The sequence below is a fragment of the Lissotriton helveticus genome, chromosome 1_1, assembly GCF_964261635.1.
Source record: "Lissotriton helveticus chromosome 1_1, aLisHel1.1, whole genome shotgun sequence".
NCBI classification, from domain to species: Eukaryota; Metazoa; Chordata; class Amphibia; order Caudata; family Salamandridae; genus Lissotriton; species Lissotriton helveticus.
The window spans coordinates 1,053,382,083-1,053,402,704 of NC_136057.1; the positions used below are offsets into that span (position 1 = coordinate 1,053,382,083).

A 20,622-nucleotide genomic window follows, 5' to 3' on the forward strand; every position below is an offset into this window, starting at 1 on the left:
CGGGTGGTTGTAGGAATCTTACTCCTAGGTTATCAAGGTTAGCATCAGAATTGCAAATGTTCTTTTATGAGATTGTGTATGGTCCTGGGAAGGATAACAGTATTGCTGATGAATTGTAAGGGTTGCTGTTAAAGGAAGGGGATGTAATTGTAGAAAATAGTAGTGAGTGTGAGGAGGCTTTCACTTATGAGGATGTTGTAGTGAGTGAGGGAGAAAAGTATGGGCAAGTTCTGTCTGAAGTAGGGTTGGGCGAGTTAGGGAAAAAACTCTGCCTCCCGCGTAGCGGAGATTACTGGCCCCTAAACCCTGGCTGGCTGGGACATTCCTTGGGAACTGCTAGAGCCCATAATTATTCTGTATACAGACACCATGGTTCAGGTCAGGCTGGGTGAAAGTGGCTGTTTATCGTAGAACAGCAGGGCTACTGGGCCCTCACTCGCCTGACCTACAAGGAATGCAGCAATTCTGTGGGGACCCTTGCCCCTATGAGACCTGGGGCCTCCGTCGAGGTCTCGCCCTGTCCAAATTCCCCCAACATCTAAAACGGGTGCAGCTGCGCGCGACCATGCGGCGCAGCTGCCACAATGCGAAGCATTTCACCACCGCGTGTCAGGCACACCAAAGCGAAAAGAGGCTCAGCCCCACTCACCACTCCTTAGGGGGCTGAGCAAGATAAGGTGCAACCGTCCGCAACCAACAGCGGTCATGTGCTCCCAGTGTAAGGCAGTCACTGGAGGTGCTCTGACCCCATCCTGTGGGGCCTGGTCGACTTCTCCTTTCCTCTGGCTGCTGGGAACAACACGGGCTCTCTTCCTCCACTTGCGTGGGCACAACCGGGCTCCCTGGATTAAAAGCCCCGCCCACCTCCAAGCTTGGTTCTTGCCTGACTTCCTTATCCTGAGGCAACAGATGCCCCGAGGCTCCGGCTCTCCTGCCGGCCCCGCCCGCAATCAGGCAAACTCTGCCTGACTTCCTCCTCTCGGCACGTCTGCTCTCGCCGTGTTCCCTGTCAGAGCCCACTTCTCGGGGTTAGAAGTTAAAATTAGAAGCGCCCTCCCCATGCTGTACTAAGCAGGGGCACACACCTTTGGGCCATAGGTTTCTCCGCGCTTTCCCAGCGCACTACGATACAGGCAAAAATGCCAGACGAGACCACGTCAGGGCTCACCTACACTGGTCACAAAACTCCTAGATCGCTCCAAGCACTGCTCCGGGCGCTTCAGGGAACCAGAAGAATCTAAAGCGCTCAGCCTATCTCCCACTTGAATGCACAAAACAGGGAGCAGGTAGCACTTCTTTTCCAGAAATCCACAAGGCAGAGCTGGGCAAAGGCAGGCCAGCACACAGGGCCTCCCAGCAGGTAGTAGCTGAGTCCCACAGCAGTTCCTCCTGGCAGAGTGTTCCTCAGGTCCCAAGTAAACACACAGCCATGGGGTCACAGACCAATATTTATATCATACTAGCTTACCCGTCGCGCGTTGCTGCGATCTCCGAAGACAGGAAATTTAAGGAAACTCGTTATGATAACATTCAATTTACATTGTGTCAGTTTTATTGAAACTTATTCATTTTAATATGGAAAACATTTGAAAGTGTCGTTTTAATTCTATTTATTTATTCGATTGCTTGTGAATACACGATTTGTTGTGTTTCCATCTGGTGCGTACATCAGTAGTCGAAAGATTATGAGGGCCCTGGGGGGCCAATATTTAATACAAATTTATGCCAGAAACCTTTGCGGGAGTGTACTCAACAACTTCCCAAAGTTTCATGGCGATCGGATGAATGGTGTAGTAATGCATAAAGGACAAACAGACAGACAGACAGGCCATTAAAGACAAGTCACAACCCTCAATACAGTATGCCAGGAAAGAGTACAAGCAGGCGATAGTAAATGCTAAGAAGGAGTGGGAACATGAGTATTGGCAAACCCTAAAAGAGGCTAGCTCTAGCAAGGATACCAGGCGCTTCTGGGATACCATAAGAGCTAGAAATAGACCAGATAGTGATCTCATTACATGCAGTATCACTAGCCAAGCTTGGTTCGACCACTTTTCAAAACTGTATTCCGGTCAGCATCAGACTAGCGCCCTAACCATATCCAACTCTTATGCTCTGAAAGGCGAACCAAATGAGTTTCCCTTCACAATTAAGGAGGTGGAGTACGCAATTACTACTATCGTGCCCCAAAAAGCACCTGGCCTAGATGGCATTCCTGGGGACCTGCTTCGCTCGGACAAGCTGAAATGGGGGACGTTTATTCATTCTTTGCTCACTGCAATTGAAAGAGGTGCTGCTATTCCCCAGTCCTGGAAAGGGGCCGAGGTAGTCCCGAATTTCAAAAAGGGGATGAGGGACGACCCATCTAATTATCGGCCCATAAGCTTGCTAGACACAACCCAGAAGGTTATTGGTAAGGTGTTATTAATACAATGGATGGAAGAAAATCAAATTCTCTCCGATTTTCAAGCGGGGTTCAGGGCAGGAACAGGCACAATAGAGCAAGCGTTTAGGTTAATCCTAATCTATTGGAAAGTGGTGGTTATAGGCAAGGGCAGTCTTTATCTCGCTTTTATCGACCTAAAGACTACCTTTGACCTTGTGCCCAGGGAGACCCTTTGGGGAGTACTTGCCGACATGGGGCTACCTTCTTACATTCTTTCCATCCTGGTTAGGCTCCATGAAGGCAATTTTGCCCAGATAAAATGGGGTACAGAGGGCGAAAAAACCAATAGAATCCCGGTAGAGAGAGGGGTCCGCCAGGGATGTGTTCTTGCTCCCACCCTTTTCTCGCTGTATGTTAATGGTGTGGTTGAGCACCTCTTAAAAGATCCCTCAGATGAACCATCCCTGGTGGGCGATCGAATACCTACCCTCCTATTTGCGGACGATACGCTCCTGTTGTCCAAATCTCCTATGGGCTTGCAAAAACTCCTTGATAACTTCCAGATTTTTGGCTCGGAGCGGGGCCTAATAATTAACACTGCTAAAACAAAATACCTAGTGATGAATCCCCCGAAAAATCTTGTCCGAGTCCCTACCTTGAATCTTGTCCCTCTGGAAAGGGTCACTGTGTTCGACTATTTGGGTATACGAATATCACATACCATGCAGTGGACCCCACACCTTAGCAAAATGTTGCTAACCCATAAGAGGGTAGCTGGAGCTTTGCTCAAGGAGCAGCGTTCCTGCTCAACAAGACCAATAGCCCCAGTAATCGACATTTATAAAGCTAAGGCTGTTAGTGCTGCCCTTTATGGGGCAGAATTATGGGGTACAAATAGTATAAATGAATTAACGAGGTCTGAAAATAAATTCTATAGGGCCCTTATGTCACTTCCCCAGAGCACCCCGATGATACCACTCATCCTTGACCTAGGCTGTCACCCTATTAGCGATTTGGCAAAACTGCGGCCGTTGCTCTTATGGGCCCGGCTGTGGCGAGTACCGGAACTGGCCAAATACGCTAAAGGGCTAGCCGAAGTCATGTCATTGCCTGGATGCCACAAAATAAAGTGGTTAAAAGACCTAAAAGCCTTGCTCGGCAATCTGGGGCTAAGTGAGGCATGGGATGGTAGGTTTTCTCCCCCGAAAACAACTCTAAAGAGCTTGTACTGGAATTGGGTTGCGTCTCGAACCAGCATTAACCATGATATGGGCATGCTTGCGGATGATTTTCTGAAGTTCAAGGACCTACCGATCCGCGAACTTTATTTGGATATCATCTCCAAACCACTCGATAGGGCCCTCTACTTTAAATTCAGGACCGGGGCTCTCCCTGTGCGAGCCTTCACAGCTCGCTGGAAACCCCCGGCTCAGACAACAGTATTTTGCCCCATCTGCCCAACTAGGCCAGAAACAATAGCGCATTTCATGTTTGAGTGTCCGGAGTACACGCACCCAAGAGATAGCTGGCTTAAACCATTATGTCGGTCGTTAGGCACCAGGTCTCATAATGAGGCATTGCGTATCTTAAGATCAGACCCGCAGGCATTGTATGCCTGTGGCATGTCTAAATTTTTAGCATGGGAATGGCAAATTAGAAGCAAAAGGCTTAAATGAAATGTTTAATTAAATTTTAACCAATTGTTTGAAATGTTTTTTTCGAAATAATGAATTTAAAATTGGTGTAAATAGATTATCTCATGTTTTTATCTTAAAACTGTGTTTTTTAATGTGAAGTTTTTATGATATGTTTTTATTGAAATAAAGCCTTTTGACTTGACTTGACAGACAGACAGACAGACATACATTTGTTTTCATATATAAAGATGTATCCTTCGTTCTGCCCTGACACAGGGCTTGGGACCTAATTTAAACCAGTTCTGAGGGGTACTTAGCAAGTGCACAACAGTCCCCATTGACAGTGTAGGTCCTGGTTCCAGACACACCACAGGGGGGCGGAGCCAGCATTGTACAAGGCATGCACAGACCTATTCAGGGTCAGGGGCTACTTCTCCCACTACTCCAAATGCAGATCAGGCCCATTCACCCTAGTGCTGACTCGCCCATCTCGAGCCACTGCACCTCCCCAGTCTCTGTCACTCGAGTCAGACATGCAATACACATCAGGCAGACACAAAGACACATAGCACACAGAAATGCCCACTTCTAAAACTGGCATTTCTAAAATAGTGATAATAAAACGGCGAACATCATTACGCAGCATTTATTACTACAGTCCAAACATACCAAACTTGATCACGCTACTCCTCTCATATCAGGAATTACCACTGAAACACATCAGGCAATCCCCAATGCATTCCTATAAGAGTGCAGCCTCACAGTAGTGGCTGTTTGTCACTACCAGGACATGCCACACGGTTGAGGCACATGTCCCACCTTTTACCTACATTGCACTCTGCCCATGGGGCTAGCTAGGGCCTACCTTAGAGGTGACTGATATGTTGTAAAAGGGGAGTCACGGACGCGACAAACACTTTATGTGCCATGTCACAGCAGCAGTAAACTGCGAGTGCAGGCCCTGCAATGGCAGTGGCCTGAGACAGGTTTGAGAGGCTACTTTGGCGGGTGGCGCACGCAGCGCTGCAAGCACACCAGTAGCATTTAATTTACTGGTCCTGGGTATCTGAGATACCACTTTACAAGGGACTAATAGGTAAATTACCAGAGAGCACATGCACTTTACACTGAATAGTAGTGATAAAGGGCCCAGAGTCCTAAAAGCACCAACACCAGGTCAGAAAAAATACCAGGAGGAAGACAAAAAAGTTCAGGGATGACCCTGCAAAAAGAGCCAGGTCCAACAAGTCTTTTTTAAGTACCATTTTAAAGATTTAAGGGATAAACTGTGACTTTAATCTATGCATTTAAATGGTTGAAAAATTATTGAGTTGCCAATCCTATGAACATATTCCCAAAGTCACAAGAGCAAAGTTACAGCCGACCATTTCATACGGCTCACCCATCACCAGGGGGAAAGATGTGAAGCTACTAGATTTATTAGTAGTCAAGGATTATAAAGCAACTTTTGGGATTCACAGGTCAGTGGGCCAAGCTGAAATAGGGTTGAAGTTTGGTCTCCTAAAACAGTGTTTGGTGTCACAAGGGGCTTTTTTGAAATGTATGTACTCTATGTTCTCTTCCGCCTGTTACCCTAGCAAACATAACAAAATCTGCTTATGCTGCTACCTGGAGATCTCACATTTTTTGACCTCCCTGCATGATATTGGTTTGAAAATTGGGCTTCATGAATTGAAACTGCCCAATTATAAATTAATCCTAAAAAACACAAATCAAAGTTAAATCCGTTCATAAGGATAAAGCTGATTTAGCCGCAAAAAAACATGCATGGTATGTAATCAATTCACATCAGTCTTTACGCATCTTAATGCCCATTTCTCGGCAAAAATTAAAAAAAACATTTTTTAAAATAAGATTGGGAACAAAACCAACTAAGAAGGGTACACCGTCTTGGATTCAGCAGTGACCTGATACTAATTGTAGACTCTGTGGATGGCCACGTGAATCTTTATTGCATTTAGTATGCGTATGTCCCAAATTGCTTAAAATACGGCGCATAATTTTAAAACCACTATTTTTGAAGTTTGGGGTTAGATCGGCGCGCCAGGCCCTTATTCTCTGTTCATCAGGCGAGTCGATTCCGTTGCTATGCCAATTGATTACGTTTTTAGTTGCTGCCGAAAAATGTTTGGTATTGACTGTTCAAGATGTATCATAATTAAATTCCATGGCTTCAAGAGAAATCTTGAATGCATGTTTTCTGATTATTTGCACTGCACGTCCTCTTGTAGAATTTAGTGTCTATGCTGCTAGGGTAATAATTAGAAATGAAAATAATGAAGTTATCTTGCTTGTAACAGAAACTATAGATGTACTTTGATAGCCTGTTTGCAAAATGGAATTATTGTTTACCGCACGCTTGCACTTTAATTTGTAATGATCCACTCCATGTCCGATAGATGTTATAGTTTATTTGTATAATGATTGATAAAAGTTAATCGGTTTTATTGCACAAAAATGAATGTATTTATAAATTGTCAAGAATATTTTTCGTCATCCTTTTAAAAAAATAAAAGAAGCTTACAAATAGTTTTATTACTGGTCTGTAACTAAATCTGATGTTTTTGATATATTGCCCGATTATTAAGATGCTTTAATTGCAATGATTTTTGTTATTCAAGCAATAAAGACATTAGTTATTCATTCATCCACCCCTAATCCCGACATCACTTCAGTTCATCCAGCCACGGCCAATGATATGGATACGATACAACTCTGTGTTTAGTGGCGGCCATGTTGAAGTGGTTACTGATTTAACCCCATTTGGCCAGCCGGAATGCAAGTCTACCTCATGGGGAAGACTGGAGATACCAAAAATATTTTAGGTATTTATTTTCAAATTTTGAACTGTTTTTCTACATGGCGCTAGCACTAAAAAGCTTGTTCAAGCAGAAATGTTGATGTACAGAAAGGTATGCTAAAAGGGTTACATTGTTCACTTTGCACAAGGTACTTAATTTTAAAATATCAAAGTATCAACTGAAACAAAGAATAAAGAGGTAAAACTAGTCCCCTGTTGTACAGCCCATATATATGTTTAATTTGATGAAACACAGGCTCAGAGGAAGACGTCACAAGGTCAGGTCTGGTCACACATACTTTTGCATGTTCACTGTCTACACCGGAAGGGCGACCCCCCTGCTCCGCCGTCACTCACACTTGAGGCTACTCAAATTCCACGCAGGTGCAAGGGGGCTTATAGAAGTATGTGTAAAAAGACAGTAGAAATAGCAGAAAGCAACACACGCACCTCTCATCTTGCGTGTGCCTGCATGCTGCTAAATACCAGATCGGCGTGTTGTCATGCGCAAGATATCTTTGAGCTCCTTGAGACAGAGAAGCCTCTTTGCTTATTGCTGACCGAGACATGGTGGGGAGAGTTCTCGAACCCCGACGTGGCGATGGCAATTCCGTCAGAGTATAACATCTTCAGGAAGGACAGGGTCAAGGGCAGGGGCGGAGGTGTCGCACTGGTGGTGAAGAAGGGCACGGTTTGCACCGTCTTGCAGACGGAGGATATCCGTGGCTCGGAGTCGCTTGCTTTTTCTATCATGCTAGCGCCGCACCAATCAGTGAAAGGACTCCTGGTCTATCGACCACCAGGTCCGCCCGGTACGTTCTTTGCTGATCTCGATTCGGTGTTGCTGGGACTGGCCTTGAGAGCAGAGCATTGCATAGTTGCGGGGGACTTTAACATCCGGATGGACGATCCGTTTGACCCCGCTGCTATAAAGCTTTCCGACATCTTGACTCCGCTGAGTTTTATCCCCTACTTGAGGGGGCCGACTCACGCTAAGGGGCACACGCTGCATCAGGTCTTTTCCACTTCGCCTTTGGTGGTGAAAGAGATTCTTCCGGTTGTGTGGTCGGATCACTGCCTTGCCAAATTTTCTATCAGTGGCATCGCTAGGTCGTCCGTCCCTGGCCCTCAGCAACGGGCTGGTGCCGCCAGACCGTTTAATCGAGTGACCCCTGAGATGTTGGCTCAGGCTGCTGTGGATCACCCTTGCCCGCTTGTCGGAGACCTGGAGAGAGACCTGGAGTCCCTGCAGGAGTGGCTTGCGGATAGGCTTGATGATCTGGCCCCGGTGTTGCCTCCCCGCTCAACATCTAAGCGGGTCTCGGCCCCTTGGTTTACTGCAGCACTGCGGGCTACGCGGCAGCAGTGCAAGGTAGCCGAAAGGGCCTGGCGGGCACACTATGACATTGTGGACAGGTCTGCCTATAAACTCGTGGTGAATGCCTACCATCGGGATATCCGCCTTGCAAAGAAAATCTACCTTGCGGACAGAATTGACGCAGCATCGAACTCTAGTAAGGAGATCTTTACTATTGTGAGAGAATTTATTTCTCCTCGGACCGTCACGTCGGAAGAGGTGCCCTTAGAGTCCTGGGCGGCGGACCTTGCCTGTTTTTTTACGGCCAAGATAAAGCTCATACAGGATTCTTTTCCATCGGGAGCGCCTGAGGAAACATCGTCTATTCCCGCGGCTGGCCTTTCCTCTCCCGCGTGGCAGGGCGCCGTCCTGGCCGAGTTTCCATCTCTGCCGGCCTCTGCCTCCTTAGCACTTATGGGCAACTTAAAATCTGGGTCGCCACTTGACCCATGCCCAGCTAAGCTTTTGGGTAAGCTGGCGGAGGTGGTTAACCCACTGGCGAACCCTCTTCTCAATCTTTCGTTGAGTCAGGGAGTGGTTCCGCCAGGATGGAAGCAGGCAATGGTCATCCCGCTGCTAAAAAAACCGGGGCTCGACCCGAAGGTCCCAGCCAATCATAGACCGATTTCGCTGTTGCCGGCCCTCGTTAAAATCCTGGAGAAGCACGTCCAGTCGGTGCTCTCCAATTTCCTGGAGTCTCATGAGATCTTGCACGACTCCCAGTCTGGCTTCCGCACAAATCGTAGTACCGAAACCGCGCTCCTTGAGGTTTCTGAAACCATCAAGGGAGTGTTGGACACCGGGGGCAAAGTCATGCTGGTGTTGTTGGACCTGTCGGCGGCTTTTGACACCGTCCCCCATGATGGCCTTCTCGCAAGACTCTATGAGATTGGCCTGCGGGGGACGGTGCTCAAATGGTTTTCATCCTTTCTTGCCGACCGCCGGCAAACGATCTGGACGCCGCCTGACACCGCTGTGATGCCGCCATTGGGAGTCGGGGTCCCTCAGGGCTCTATTTTGAGCCCGACCCTCTTTAACATCTTTCTGTCCCCCTTGGCGGCGGTCGTGGAGTCTTTCGGTGTCCGGATCGTGTCATATGCCGACGACACCCAGCTCCTCTTCTCTTGCGAGAGAGGGGCTGACTTTGACGGGGAGAGTATCCGGGGTTGCCTTGGGGCTGTGTTCTCATGGTTCCAACTGCACAGCCTCAAGTGCAATTCCGACAAGTCCGAGGTACTCTTTTTCGGGTGCGATGCGGAGCCTAGCTGGCAGGCCTGGTGGCCCATTGACATGTTCCCTCCGTCCGGTTCTTCCCCTGTGGCTAAGAACTTGGGGGTTAAGATGGAGGGGGGGCTGTCAATGAAAGCCCAGATCTTTGGGGTGACCGGCACCTGCTTCGGCCTTTTAAAAATGCTGCGGAGGTCCCTGCCTCTTTTGTCGGAGGAGCATAGGAGGCTGACAGTGCAGGCCCTGATAGGCTCCAGGTTGGATTACGCCAACATTCTTTACCTGGGCCTACCTGAGTACCTGCTGCAGCGGCTTCAGGTCGCGCAGAATGCGGCGGCTAGGGCCATTTTTGGTCTAAACAGACGCGCCAGCGCCTCCGGGCTAATTAGGACTTTGCATTGGCTACCGATCCGTAAACGGATCGCTTTTAAGGCCATGACATTGGCCTATAAGGCACTCCACGCAGTAGGAGCTAAACATCTCCAAAAGAGAGTGGTCTTTTACCAGCCGGGCCGCTCTCTGCGGTCTGAATCGTTGTTTATGGCGGCCGTCCCTCGTATTAAGAGAGCTCGTCTGGGCGGCCGCTCTTTCAGTCTGCTAGCCCCACAGATGTGGAATTCGCTTCCACTCTCACTGCGGGGAGCGACCAGTCTTCTGGACTTTAGGAGAGGTCTTAAAACCTGGTTGTTCACCCAGTAGGCCTCACTAGCTGCTCTTTCTTGTTCTCTGTGTGTGTGGTGTCTTCGTTTTAATTGCGTTATGTTACTCTGAATCTGTTCCCCTTACCCAAAGCGCCGGGACACTCTTTTTGAGTATCCGTTGCGCTATATTAAAAACATAAATAACAAATAACATAACAACACAGCACAAAATTACAGCCCTGTCCCCAGCCTTCTCCATGAAGCATGTGCGTAGCAGCGCGTTCCCAGCTACCGCCCTGCACAACGCTGGCTCCGGGCTAACAAAAAGCAGGCGGTTCTTCCCGTCCAGGGGCGATAGAATCTGGACCCAGCTGGATGGATCCACTCTGAAGGGCGGCCTCACTGTCTGCCGGGAGGAGCCAAGGCCTTGCTTGCTGCTCAAGAGGCAGGTCCTCTTTTCAAGACAATCTGGGTTACCGCCAGCGCACCCTGTTCACTTCACATCTGGCCCCTCGAGTCCCAGTGTAAGCCTTCCAGGGGGCCTAGAGAAGCTCGTCATTAGAGCGTAGCGGAACGCCACAGGGTTTTTTAATGCACGTCCACTGAATTCTGAGTAGTGCAACTCCACAAGCTTCGCCCACCCCTAGTCTGAAGCAGAGTGGATGCAGGAACTGGAAAGGGACATGGTTTTGAAGGTGATAAGAGAAAATATATCGGGAGGTTAGCCAAGGGAATCTCAATTCAGTGGAGAATGTAGTGCATTTTGGAAAAAATTTAAGATGAGCTATCCGTGTGCAATAACATTGTGCTGAGAGGAGGTAAGATTGTACCCCTGAGTGGTGTGCATGAGAAAATCATCATTGTGAGGGGCATGAAGAAATGTCGAGCACAAGGAGGAAAATAAAAGAACATTTTCAGTGGCCAGAAGCAGATGATCGTTGGGTGAGGAATTGCAAACCTTGTAGTGCAAGTGATAAGGCTGTTAAACCACTAAGCGTTCCTTTGACATGGTCAAGTTACCGGATGGACCCTGGCGTAAGTTGGCCATAGACTTTATGGGGCCGTTTTCGACTTTGTCTGCCAGAGAGACATAAGCCATACTATTTATGGATTATTATTCAAAATGGCCGGAAGTACGTATGGTGAGCAAAATTACAACCAATGTGGTAATTGAATTCCTTGGGGGGGTGACATTTTAAAGGAGGGTCTTCCTGAAAGCCTGGTATCTGATAATGGGGTGCAATTTATATCAGAGAAGATACAAGTGTTTTTGATGAGGTCTGGAATTCAACATGTAAAAGTTTCCTTGCAACATCCAGAGAGTAATAGTTAAGTAGAACACTTTACTCGTGTTATAAAATAAACTATTCAGCTAGCTTCGAAATCTGTGTTGTCATGGAAGAGATCCGTTCAGAACATGCTATTGTTCTACAGAACTACTTCCCATTCTGTGACAGGTTGGATTCCTTTTGAGTTGTTGAGAGGGAGGAAATCATCTTCCAAGTTGTTTCCATGGTGGTTGAGAAGGAAGAAGGAGGTAGCGTTTGATACAATTTTTCATCAAGAAATGAGAAAGAAGGTAGAATGCTTCAAGAACAAAACAAATGTAGGCAGAATGTTCATAAGAGTTTACCTAAAGTGAGTGAGGGACAGCATGTGCAAGTGAAGAAGCCAGATTTTGTGGAAAAAGGGGCGTCACATTGGTCAGAACCTTTAAGATTTATCAAGGTTCTAGGTAGTGCGGTCAAGTTGGAGATTGGAAGAATGGGGAACTTACGACGTGTGAGCCTTTGTAATGTGAGAAAATCTAATATTGAGAATGCCGGTTGTAGAAATGTTGATGGATGTGATGGATATATGATGGGAGATGGTTGGTTGGATGGTAGTAGTGACTCAGAGTTTGTGTGTAGAGAGAAGAGATGATAATGTGTGAGGAAAAAGCAGCAGTGGCAGATGTCAGACGAGGAGTACATGACATAAGGCCAGATGTATCAATTTTTTTTTAATTGTATTTTTATTGCAGATTCAGAGCATATACAATCGTTTCGCCCGACTCTCCCATCCCCTACAGATATCATACGCAGGTAGCAACGGATGCATCACACAGCCATTCAGCCCACATCCCGGAGGCTGGGCGGCGATCGCTAGGAGGCATTGAAAATAATATATCAAAGGAAACAATGACATCTGCTCGGCAGGTGGTCTAAGATCTGCTTTTCTATATCTACCCACCCCCTAACCCCAACAAATAACTTGTCCCGTCGCACCAATGATATTGTGGAGAAACATTGCCAGCAAACTGCAGTAGCCCTCCCCCACCCACGAATATCCTCACATGTGTGTCATCTAAATGCCATTCTCAGATTGCCACTCCCGAATCCGGGGAATTCTGTACATAGACCCCCAGTCAAATGTCCTCACCTTAGGCACTTAGTAGTCAGTCATCTCTTCTATCATCTGCAGGACCCCTAACTCCCCCCCGCCCACTCCCCCCCCAACTACTGCTGGTGTGGGCATGCAGGGCCGTTCCGGCTGGACTAGCGCCGAAGGATCAATGCTCAGCTATCAGTATATCACATGGTGTCCCGGGCAAATTTCTCATACCCTAGTCCCCCTCCCCAGCCTGATAGTCGCACAATGTCTGTACCAGTCCCTCCCATGCTCGTGCCAATTCCAAACTTTTCACATTAGCCGTACGAGATGCCTGCCTAATTCTTACAGTGCTTTAACTACGGGCCCATTTATTAAATTCAGTAGCCCACCTCCTACTAGATGGCCCCTCTGTCGATTTCCAATGCCAGGTGATTTCCCTCTGGGCTAAGAGAAGACCTAGATCAATGAATTTACTAGTGACTTTTGTTGTCTTCGTGTGAGGGAACCAGAGCAATAGACAGGTCGCCATGTCGTAGTCCACCTGTCTATCAGTTACTTCGTTCAGCACTGCCCCCACCTCAGACCAATACGAACCCAGTTTCGGGCAGGACCATAGCATATGATCCAGCTCCACCTCAGGCAGCAAGCATCTAGGACACTTCGCATCTTCCACATGGAAATACCTCCTAATCCTCCCTGGGGTAAGGTAGGCTCTGTGCACTACAAAGAAATGTACCTGTTGAAATCGAGCGTTCCTGCACCCCCTCCACGTCCTTCTCAGGACATGCCCCCATGACCTGTCCGGTATTGGCTTCCCTATACTCTGTTCCCATTTTTGTTTTAGGGCCGTGAGGGGTTCTAGTCCTTCGTGAAGCATTCTAGAATGCAAGCAAGTGACCGCCTTAACTGTTCCCGTCGCCATTACCACATATTGGCAGGCCATCGCGGTCTGTGGCTCCAACTGCCCATTCTTCCAGTGTTTCCTTATCCCTGATGTCACAGCCATATGCAAAAGGAAACCACCATCCGGGAGGCCGAACCGATCCTGCACTGCTCGAAATGGCAACAGCTCGCCGTCAGCATACAGGTCACCAATCATTTGAAGCCCCATCTCTTCCCATTCCAGGAGGGGGGACCAATCCCCCCCATGTGGCAACGCTGTCAGCATGCCCAGAGGTATCTCAGGTGCATATGGACGTGCCACCCCTGCTCTCTTTTGGCTTTTGTTCCAGCATAACTTCAGAGTTCTTTCCTCCATAGTCAGGTCCCTCACATCAAGTTGTTGCTGCATGACTATGTATGACAGGACATGCCTTGGCATCCCTACCCCCCGATTCTGAGTAGGGCCCCTAAACTCTTTTGCGACATTCTGCATAAGGATCTGCAGCTGCGCTGCCAGATAGTAGAGTTCGAAATCAGGAACCGCCATTACCCCTTCCGATTTCGGCCTCCGCAGCGTGTCCAGCGCCACCCGCCGTCTTCCGCGCCCCCATAGAAAGTCAATGGTGAGCGATCACAATTCCCTAAAGAACCTGGGCGGAATCCACAGTGGCAGCGTTCGGAAATAATAGAGCAGTTGCGGTAAGGCCACCATTTTGAGCAGCGCCACTCTTCCAACCACAGACAGTGGGAGGGTGGCCCAAAACACCATGCAGCCCCTCAAGGCTCTAATGCAGCATCCTATATTCCCTTCCAAGAAGTCATCAGCACCATGATAGATCCGTACTCCTAAATAAGTGAAGCACGACCGCACCCAAACCATGTCTGCGATCAGCAGTGATTGTGGCATTTCCGCTCTCAGTGGAAAGATACACGTTTTGTTCCAGTTAACTCTAAGGCCCGATAGTGTCCCAAAGTCTGTAAGCATATCAACTGCTCCCCGCAGTGCCACAGATGCGTCCTCTAAGAACAGCAACAGGTCGTCCGCATACAATGAGATAAATTGCTGATCTCCTCCACACATGATGCCCCCGTATGCCGTCCCCGTTCTAGCCCGAATAGCCAGAGGCTCAATTGCCAGCGCGAATAACAGAGGTGAAAGTGAACACCCCTGTCTCGTTCCCCTCTTCACCGAATATTCTGCCGATATTACTGAACCCAAACGCACCCTGGCGGTAGCCGAGGAGTATAAGACTTTCGTCCATCTTCGAAACTGAGGGCCTAGGCCGAATTTCTCCATTACCCTGTCCAAGTACTCCCATTCCAGGCTGTCAAATGCCTTTTCTATGTCTACGGACAACACAGCTGGCATCTCATCCACATTCAGATCGCTCCCTAATACTCTCATGAGGCGGCGGATATTAGCCGATGTATTCCTAGTGGGAATAAACCCATTTTGGTCCTCATGGATTAGTGCCGTCATATGTGGCAGCAGTCTCGTGGCCAATATGCGGCTCAGAATTTTATAGTCCACCGTCAGCATGGACAATGGTCTGTAGGAGGTCACGTCAGTGCTTTCTCTCCCAGGTTTCAGCAGGGGGGCGACCAGCGCCTCCCTCGTGGACCCGAGTAGGTAGCCCTGCTCCATTGCCTCGTTATAGCCTTCCTGCAGGTGGGGCGCCAGAATGTCAATATACTTGACATAGAATTCTATCGGGAGTCCGTCCACCCCCGGTGTCTTATTTCTTGCCATCTGCTTATTGCTCCTCTAACCTCAACAAGTATGATAGCGTGAACCAAGTTCTCAGCATCCTCCTCCTCCAGCTGTGGGAACTGAATCCCTACTAGGTATGTCTCTATTTCCTCTACCTCTGCTATCAGGTGGCTCCGATAAAGGGTTGTGTAGTAATCCAAGAAGCGTGAGAGGATCGCTGTTTGGGAATAGACCGTCTCCCCCGTTTCTGTTCGCACACTCAGAACCGGGCATCCCCTTGAAACCGGGTTCGCCAGCCTCGCTAGCAGCATGCCTACCTTGTCTCCCTCAGCATGCACCTTCGCCGTATATTGTCTGTAATCGTAGCACCGCAACCTTTCCGTCTCTGTAGCCACTAATTCCTTAGCTTCTAAAAGCTGCGCCTGCAAATCTTTGTGTACCGGCCTCTGCTTCTCTTTCTCCCCCAGCGCCTCCTCTGCTTTCTTGACCTCCGCCAGAACCACAGTCCTTTCCCCCGAGTGCTTGCTAATGCATATCCCCTCATCACTACCTTGAAAGCATCCCATTCTATACCTCTTGTACACGTCGTTCCTGTATTTGCAGTGAAATAGTGTTCAACGCCCTCCCGAATCTCAGAGCTAAAAACCTGGTCTTCTAATTTTTCTGGGTTTAATCTCCAATTAGGGATCGCGGTCTTCACCTGCTGCCAGTGAATGGAGATCAGTTGGGGGTTATGATCAGAAATGGTCCTAGCCAAGTATTCTGAGTGTGTCGCCAAAGGAGCTATCATGCAGTCGCATAGGATCGTATCAATTCTAACATGCAATTCATGGAGCGCGGAAAAGAAAGAATAATCCCTCTCCCCAGGGTGGTGTCCTCTCCATATGTCAAGCAGCCCCATCTGTCCTGCCGTTCCACCCTCTGTCTTGCTACTCTGCGTACCGGGGACTCAACTAGTGGTGGGTGCGATCTATCCAGTGTGGTGTCAGTAATCAAATTAAAGTCTCCCCCCAATATTATCGGACCCGCCAGATAATGTGCTAATGCGCCGGATAATGTGTCGAAGAATCGGGATTGATCTATGTTCGGGGCATAAACACTGCAGAGCATCACCTCCCTGCCATACAATCTCCCCTCTACCGCCACACATCTGCCGTCTGGGTCAATAGCCTGATTCATGACCTGGAAGGGAATCCCCGCTCTTACCCATATCAAGACCCCTCTAGCAAATGCCGAATAGGCAGTACCAAACACCTGGCCCCGCCATCTCTTTTGTAGCGCCGTACACTCCTGTTTGTTAAGATGGGTCTCCTGGAGTACTGCAATTTGAATCCCACGTCGCACCAAATATGCATGCACCTTATGACGCCTGGACATTGTATGCAACCCACGTACATTCCATGTGATACATTTCAATTCAGGTAATGTTCCCATTGCTATCTTCTCCCAGCTCCCCCTTCTCCAAACCCTGCCAGCCCACCCCATAACTGCTAACTCCCATCCTTTGAACACCCCATAAAACCCCCAGTACCCACCCCCCAGAACAGGACCTAATAGCAATGTATCAGTCCCAATCCAAACTATCTCAACAATACACACAAGACTATCCTGCAGTAGCCACTACAGGTTGCCTTAAGGGCAATAGGAGCTTGGCTCGACCCGACAGGCGGCAGCACCCGCCCCAGCCTCCCGCCCCACAATCCCGCTTTGTAGCATGGTACATTTATAATGTTCATACAGATTACCAGGCACTCCAGCTCTTCTAATTTCCGTCCATGAGCAGAGGTTCGCCCAGAAGGCTGTACAGTTTACAGATCGTCCACCGTTCAGGGTGTCACATCCGGTCCCTTGGCGCTGTCGACATCCGATAATTCAATGCCCGAGTTTCTCCTGACGTCCTCTGATTCTGACCCCCTGACCGAGTCCTCCTTCTGTGACCCCGTTATCGCTGCCGACGCCGCTAGTGCATCCTGCTTTCCGCAGTCAGTCATGCCAGCAGTTGGGCTTGTTGAGTCTTGTTCCTCTTACGGATGCGTTGCGATTGGCGCATCCTCGGCGGTTTAGGCTGTCCCCTGTCTCCCTTGCACCTACGATCCGTGCCAGCCTTGTAGGATTCAAGCCAGGTCCAAGCTTCCTCAGGCGTCAGGAAGAACTGTGTCGTGCGTCCATGATGATTCGTAATTTGGCAGGGAATAACAGTGAATATTGGATCCCCTCATCCCTGAGTTCTTTTTTGACCGACAAATACGAGGCTCTACGCCTCTGTATCTCCTGTGTGTAGTCCGGGAATATCGTGACTGTGCCGTTCTCCACTTTAAAAGGTCCCATTGCCCGCGCGTTCTGAATCAGGAGATCTCTATCCTTGTAGTGAAGGACTTTAGCCACAACAGGTCGTGGTGGGCGGCCCTGCAATGGCGGCTTGGCCGGAACCCTGTGCGCCCTCTCGAGCGTGAAAAAGGGGGAGAGCCCCTCCGGGGCAACCTGCGTCCTGAACCAATTCTCTAGATAAGTCATCATGTCCATTCCCTCCATTTTTTCCGGCAAGCCGACCACTCTCACATTGTTGCGCCGATTTCTACTTTCGGCATCCTCTGCCCTTTTCTCCAGCATCGCCAGTCGTTGCAACGCATCCTCCATCTTACGTTCTATTGTCACTACCGCTGGCTTTAAGTCCTGAACCACCAATTCAGTTTCTTTTACCCTGCCCACCAATTTCAAGTGGTCAGCCCTCAGGAGTCCCAGCCCCGTCGTGACCTGCGTGATGTCGTTGTGCAAGGAGTCCTTTGTCGCTGTGATGGCCTCTAATATTTTATCTAATCGTTTGTTCAGCCTCCTTTCGGACACCGTGCTCTCAGCATCATCCCCGTGATCCTGGGCGTCTGCCTGCCCCACCGCGTCTACTCCCCCACCTTTGGGCTTCATTATTAGTGACAGAACATCCACTGTTCTTCAGAGAAAGGCCATCCTCTCCAAAGCCCCGCTCTCAGTACCTCCCCGGCTATCACAGGCGCAGTATTTCCTCACTTGACAACCTTGGATATTTGTTCGCGCACAGCAAGGGCCCACCGCCCCACTTCGGCCTCACCATAGACTCCCTTCAGGGGCAAGGGATCTCCCAAAGCACCCGTTTGCCCCCGCTCAGTGCTTCGCCCTTGTCGGTCACCAGACTCGTGTCTCGCACCGGGAGCACTCCAGCCGCCCCTCCGTCCACAGTGCCTCGCGTCAGGAATCAACTTTTGCGTTGCCAGAGTACTTGCAATCCCCATAGGCTTGGGGCGCCCTCAGTTCAAAAGGGAGGATCTCCCCCTACACTCCTGTTGCTGCGTTCTGCCGGGGTTCCCCGCAATGACCGGGCTCAGGCTGGCAGTTCTGGTCAGCGTTCCCCTTATTTCCGGATCCAGCCGTTCCCACGCCTGCAGCTGCGTCCCCGCGCCCTCTCTCCATGCAGCGCCGCAGGCCTGCCCCTGTCCCCGCCTCCGCAGCACCGAGCGCAGGCCCGCACTCACCAGGGCTGCGATGGAAACACGCCTGCCAGCCGTTCGCCGTCCTCAAGGCTCCCGCTTTACTTTCCATGCGCCTCTACTTCCCGCATGACACCGGGGCCCAACTTGCAGTTTCCAAGCGATGAGTCCCAGTATCCGCCCTGCTAGCTGCGCCCATCCGCTCAAGTCCCGGAGTCCTCAACGCCACCGCCGGGAAGGCTCAGCACGTCGGCGTCTAACCTCCACGGGCATCAGAGTTCCGCCGTCAACCCTCCGATTCCCGGGTCCGACCTGCAGCGCTCCCTAGGTGTTAACGTGCTAGGCAGGCCCCTCCTCAGCCGGTCCGAGTCTGCTTCCTCCAGCCCGCCTCACCACTCTCACCAGTTACAGGGACACAACCGCCAGCTGCATTCCCCTCCGCGCTCTCGGCAGTCGTAATCTCCATCCCCGCATCAATCCAGCAGTGGGTCTCTCGGCTTTGGTCAGTCCGAGCAGTCGATGGCCGCCGCCATTTTGCGGGTCTCTTCTCCGATCCTCCGGCACTTCAAGGCGCTCCCACAGCTCCGCAGAGCCTCCGTCTGTCACAGTTTTGGGCTCAGAGTATGCCCCTGGAATTCCGATCCAAGCTCCGTTACCTTGAGCTACCGGCAGGATGTTATGTCAGGATAATAGCCGGGATCGGGCGCGGAGCTATCGGCTCACGCCGCCTGCTCCATCGGCGCCCAAGCCACGCCCCCCTCATTGGCCAGATGTATCAATCTTGCATTTTGCGAGTCCTTAATAGCAAATTTTACCGATTCGCTATTAAGGACTCGTAAAATGCAATGTATATAGGATTCGCATTTCAAATAGCGATTCCTACGCATTCCTTATTTGCGACTCCCAAATTGCGAGTCGCAAATAAGGAATGACTTCCCATTCATTTCTGTGGGCCAAGAGGCCCATAGGAATTAATTGGAATTTCATGCACAATTTGCGAGTACCCAATAAGTGCTTGCAAATTGTGCGTGCAATTTCACGGGTGTAGGGGTTCCAAAAGGACACCCTGTTGCAACCCTGAAATATGAATGTGTGCACATGTGACGCACATACATGCCCTAAGGACATGTATATGCGCCACACGGCACTTAAAAAAATGCAAAACAGTGCATTTTAACAGAAAATCGCAAATTACCACCAATTTGCAATTCCTTAAAGAGATATCACAATTTGCAAAGGCTACAAGAATAGCATTTAGATAATCGCAAATTGCGATTCCCTAACTGCAGTCGCAATTTAGGTAATCGCAAACAATTGCGATTACCCATATTGCAAATTCTTATTGACATGGAGATTTGTTGTAGTAGAGTAAAGAAATGACTGTGTCACTTCAATAACTGTAATGGGATAATATGATGTTATTACTTTAGTTGTCTATGTGTAGTATTTATTTCGTTTTTATTTCAATATGCATTGTGTATTTGTAATTTCCATTTTTTGTAGTTTAGTAAATTGTGTTATTGGTGTGTTGTTGGGGGAAAGATGTGTGAGACATATTCTGTTTTGTGGAATGTTGGGGGCATGGAATGGCACGGGCACGGGGGTTCGAGGTGGTGGCGGTTGGGAGAGGAGTCCGGTGAATGTCAGATGGTGCCTGCGCCGCTCCTTATGTCTGCTTTGTATTTTAAATAAACTACGTACTAAGACTTACCTTCATAGACCCGTGCACTTCCTGACAACACAACTAGTGACAAGAATGGTCATCGGAGAAAAGCGTAAGGTGGTTCCTGTGACGCATTGTTTCCCCCTTGTTAGTCGTGAAGTATGACTGCGGCATATTTTTCGTACGTGTGAACTTCTGGGTTCGGAGCAGCTCACACACCTACGACACATGTTCGTTTATAACCTTTCTCTGTTGACTTCGAGCTGAGTGTTCCAGACCAGACCGTAATCAGCGCGCATGCGTCGAGGCTCTGAGGTGGGGACTGAAAGAGAAGAAGGACTTGCGGCTTTCAACATGCTCATTAGGGACCGTTTGCTTCCATCTCTTGCAGGGTGTTCCAAAACATAGTATCCAAAGGTGGTTGTCGTGCTGACTTTTGAGGTGAGGTAAAAATATTGGTCAT

At 49.2% G+C, this 20,622-nt stretch overlaps 1 protein-coding gene across 7 annotated transcripts in view; it reads right to left on the bottom strand.

The window, feature by feature from the left end:
* The window catches only part of LOC144820423 (uncharacterized), an 858,373-nt gene extending 837,952 nt beyond the window's left edge, over positions 1–20,421 (bottom strand). For all 7 annotated transcript variants that reach the window (XR_013607811.1, XR_013607785.1, XM_078677936.1 and 4 more), the window contains exon 1: positions 20,208–20,421. Coding sequence is in view for 5 of the 7 variants with exons in the window: in XM_078677936.1 (XP_078534062.1) it covers positions 20,208–20,213 (6 nt within the window). In the remaining 2 variants the exon portion in view is untranslated. The remainder of the gene's footprint in view (positions 1–20,207) is intronic.
* Positions 20,422–20,622: the final 201 nt, after the last annotated feature.